The 4236-nt window shown below is 42.3% G+C and overlaps 1 protein-coding gene across 3 annotated transcripts in view; it reads left to right on the forward strand.

Annotated features, from left to right (window-relative positions):
• pcdh10b (protocadherin 10b) overlaps positions 1-2881 on the forward strand; it is a 16863-nt gene extending 13982 nt beyond the window's left edge. For all 3 annotated transcript variants that reach the window (XM_046406802.1, XM_046406804.1, XM_046406803.1), the window contains exon 5: positions 958-2881. In XM_046406802.1, the coding sequence (XP_046262758.1) occupies positions 958-977 (20 nt within the window). In that variant the 3' untranslated portion in view covers positions 978-2881. The remainder of the gene's footprint in view (positions 1-957) is intronic.
• The last annotated feature ends 1355 nt before the right edge of the window (positions 2882-4236 follow it).

The following is a 4236-nucleotide window of genomic DNA, read 5'->3' on the forward strand; positions in this document are numbered from 1 at the left end:
CCCAACAAAACTAAGTATCATTATTAATATTAGAATATTGCTCTTTGATTCCACCATGTGCATCATGTTACCCTTATAATAAGGTTTAATTCTGCGGTTTGGTTCTTATCAATTCTGTGTTTTCTGTAGTTGGAAGGGACATGTTTACGCTGCAGCACTCGAAGTGGAGGGCTCCCGATATCACCGTGTTTCCCATGAGCACTGCCACTCATTCCTCTTGAAAAGTAGATCACTGTGGCCCTTATGCTAATGAGTGTGGGGGTGGCAGACGGGGGTGGATAGTGGCAAAGAGGCAAAAACGGCCAGAGGAGAGGAGGAGGAGGAGGAGGAGGAGGAAGGGGAAGGGATAGAATGATACCAGGAGGCTGAAGCTCCCTAATCTGATCAAGTCAGCCAGTGATACACAGATACTCTTTTGTTGGAGAAGGCGCAGGCCTGGCCTGAGGTTAGGTCAGGGTGTGGTGCGAAGGGGAGTAGGGGTGTGGGTGTGGGGGTGGGTGTGGGGGTGGGGGGGTGATTGCCAGAGCGAACTCAGACAGCATGGAGGCGGGGGACAGAGGAGGGGAGGGGGCATGAATGTGAGGTCTATTCTGTTAAAGCTCTGCCTACCTCTTTTGTTGTCGTCCTAAATAAATTGGCCATGCAATATTCACCAGCTCACCCACACACACACACACACACACACACACACTGCATTGTCACTCACGTATTATCTTATTATCCGTGAGCCATTTCAGAAGAGTGAATTGAAACGACCCAGCTGAAGGATGTGAGACTTCCTACATCTTGTTGTGCATGTGAACCATCTAATTCAGTGTGAACGAGGCCATTTGAGTGCTGTGTTTCGTTCCTTTTAGGTTTGCTGCCGTCCCTCCTCCCCTCCACACACACACACACACACACACACACACACAGAGTTAACCATGCTTTTTTTTGTTTTTTTTCTGCTTCTTGCAGCGAGGAAAAGGGTTTGCTAGCTCCTTTCGCGTGGACATACCGGAGACCGCATGACTTTGCACAATCACTCCTCGACGACCAAGGCTATAATTTAAAAAAATATCAAGTTTTCAACCTATTTTGCCCTCCTTGCCCCATCCCTCCTCACCCAACAAATGAAACAAAAATGAGAAAACACTCGACTACACTCAAAATGAGGAATGACCCTCTTAAGTTACTTTAAGTTTCCTCCTTTCTGGATTTCCTTGGACCTCTGCTGGGCCATGGAGGCACCCCACTCTCTGGATTAGGAGGGTCGACGGGGGGGATGGAGGTTGGGACGGGTGGGTGCAGACAGGTAGATGGATAGCCTTAAAGGAAGGACTCCATTGTCTCAGCAGGACTGAGAAACTAACAGAGGAGGAGGAATGACATTGATGACAGAGAGATAAAAATGGACACTGATCTCGCTGTCCTTTTCCAGTCCGTGTGCCTGTTTACAGCACTGATGTATACATCTCTGAGGAAGATAAAATCAGATGAGAACTCTCCGTTTGTACCGACAGACAAATCGAAACAAGAGCCACCTGGAGAAACCGCCACTGAGCCCTTTAGGCGTTTGTACTCACAGAGAGACGCCAAATTGTACAGGAGAATCTTTGTGCATTTCAAAATGCAATACCACTGTTTTAGATTTTTCTATTCTGTTTGTGTGGTCAGGTGTCTCTATTCCAATCTACTTCAAACTTTGTTAGAAAAGATTGTGGGCAGGATATTTTTTTATTTATCTTTTATTTTTTCATTCTGAGTTGCTTTTTTATTTTTTATTTTTTTTTGCTTTGGGTACAGTTTGTTCACCTTATTGTGAGCTTGGGCAATGTTTGGCCCACATTTTCCTGATTCTGGGACATCAAGTAGTTTCTATCATGTGTAAGAAGTGTTTACTGTACTCTTTTAAAAAAAAAAAAAATTTCAAGCTGATATAAAACTATATATATATAAATCTATCTATCTACTTGTTCTGAAGGCGTGCTATCCGTTTGCTGGGTTCCACATTCTGATTCAGAGGTTTGACTCGTGTCTAAGTGCCCCTGAAAAAGGCTTTTTGTTTTTCCCAGAGGGAGACTTAAAGAGAGACAGAACAGCCTTAGCAGATGTAAAACTCATTGTTTGACATTATTTCATTGTTTTTGTTCACTTTTGGATATTGTTAAAGATCATGTCTATAAATAAAAAGAAGGTAATAATTAAGATTGAAATCCGTGGTAATTCTGTGTCGTTGTAACCAAAACCTTAAGGGGTCATTTATAAAGAAACAGAGCAAAAACAAGGCTAAATGCAAAGGCGTTGTGCACAGTGCAGTGGGATCCAGTATACACACATTACTTTCTCACACATCACAAAACACACTAATGTGCCAACAATAAACTGAAAAATGATGAAATAGAAGCTCTTGCGTCGTTTTATTTCGATGCATTTCCTGGTAGTGCAAGAAACAGTCAGACTCAAGGTGATCGGATTGAAGGAATTGGTTGTTTCCGTGTCCCCCATAGTCAAGGCTTTATACCAAATGCCAAAGTGACAGGGTTTACACAGCGGCTTTCAGAGGAGTCAACCCGCCGTGAGAGCCAATGCACATGGTCCAACTCGTAATAATATGCGCCAATCAACCACCAGAACTCAATCCGACTTGAAAACTGCCAACATTATGCATTATTTTGGCACATTTGTCAGGACTGAACACTGAGACGATGACAGGCACAAGAGTGAGCGCCGTAGTGTTTTCTTTTTCTTCCCCACCCACATGAGATCGAAGCTAAATGATCAGAAGAATTGCTTCGAATGGTCTTTTATTGAACAGCAGCAAAACAAACAATCCTTCGTCAAAGACATGAACTCCGTCTCTTTCTTTGTCTCTGTCTCCCAAAGACAGAAAAGGTGACGGAGAGAAGGGAAAAGACTGAACTTGTGGTGCTTGCTCATAAGCTGACCCTGATGAACGGGCAGCTTGGCAAACACACAACAAACCCGATAATCTGTGGCACCGTTTTAAAGCTTCTCCTGAATGTCTAAGTGAGCTTTCAAGCGGAACCTTTTATTTTGAACCATGGCCCCAGTCTGTAGGCTTCACTTTGTGGCAACTGTTTTTTACACCTTTTGATAAACTGCAAATTTGCATGATTTATGTACAATCAAGTCTTGCTTTATTAACTAAATTTTTTGGCCCCATGTGAAGACAATAAATAAGCTAAGCTGCTGTCAGCTGTTTGAGACACAGACAATCTTGTTCCCAGTACAGGAGCAGTTAAAGATGTTTAACCCCTTTCTGCAAATAGGAATTCAGCAAAATTTGGAGACGTTTTGTAGACATAGCCTTCAGCATTCATTATCTCATGCTATACATGTAGCACATGGCTAAATGGGGGCTTAAATTAAAGAAGACACATGGGCCAAGACATGTATTGATGTCTAGCTGTTTATTTTACTCATTAAGTGTCCATTTCAGAAGATCATACATAGCATAAAATGTCAAAAAAGTAAAAATCGCCTAACTTTTTTTTAGTTTTCAGTGAGTTCAAGGCTGATAAGAAAAGATCAAACTGTCAAACTGTACATGCCCTGATTCTACATGGTCTTGGAAAGTAAAATCCAAAATTTGAAGTAGATACATAAAAGTACATAGGTGCTACACAACCATTTCCATAGGGTACAAATAGGCGTCTCCAACCTCTCCAAAAACCTCTCCAAAACCTCTCCAAGCTCTCCAAAAAAAAAATTGCACCATACAAAAGGGGGTGATTGTAATATTTTTTTTCCTTCATTTTGAAATAGTACAAATACATTTTACTGCATTCCAGACTAAAATTCACAAGAACTTCAGTACCTATAAATACTATAAATACCTATAAATACCTATATAGTACCTACTAAATAATATGTTTTGGAGTGATTGTGAGTATATAAGTGAAAACAGTCCGTTTAGGCCTGGCCATGATGTGTAGAGGTAAAAACTTGCAGGAACTGCAAACTGCAAACTTCAAACTGCAAACTTCACCAAACAAACAAAAGTTTGCCAACAACACGGTGACACTTGCTAATTCGCCAGGTTACACATGCGTAATGACGTCGGTCAATGACTCCCGATGAGTTCAGCTGCGGCGCAGGGCTTTACACAAGCCTCCTGTCCACAGACATCATTGGCGCAGGGCTTTACGCACACCTCCTGTCCACAGACATCATTGGCGCAGGGCTTTACGCACGCCTCCTGTCCACAGACATCATTGGGGCAATCATGACACC

Source organism: Scatophagus argus, chromosome 12 (assembly GCF_020382885.2).
Source record: "Scatophagus argus isolate fScaArg1 chromosome 12, fScaArg1.pri, whole genome shotgun sequence".
In the NCBI taxonomy this organism is placed as follows: domain Eukaryota; kingdom Metazoa; phylum Chordata; class Actinopteri; family Scatophagidae; genus Scatophagus; species Scatophagus argus.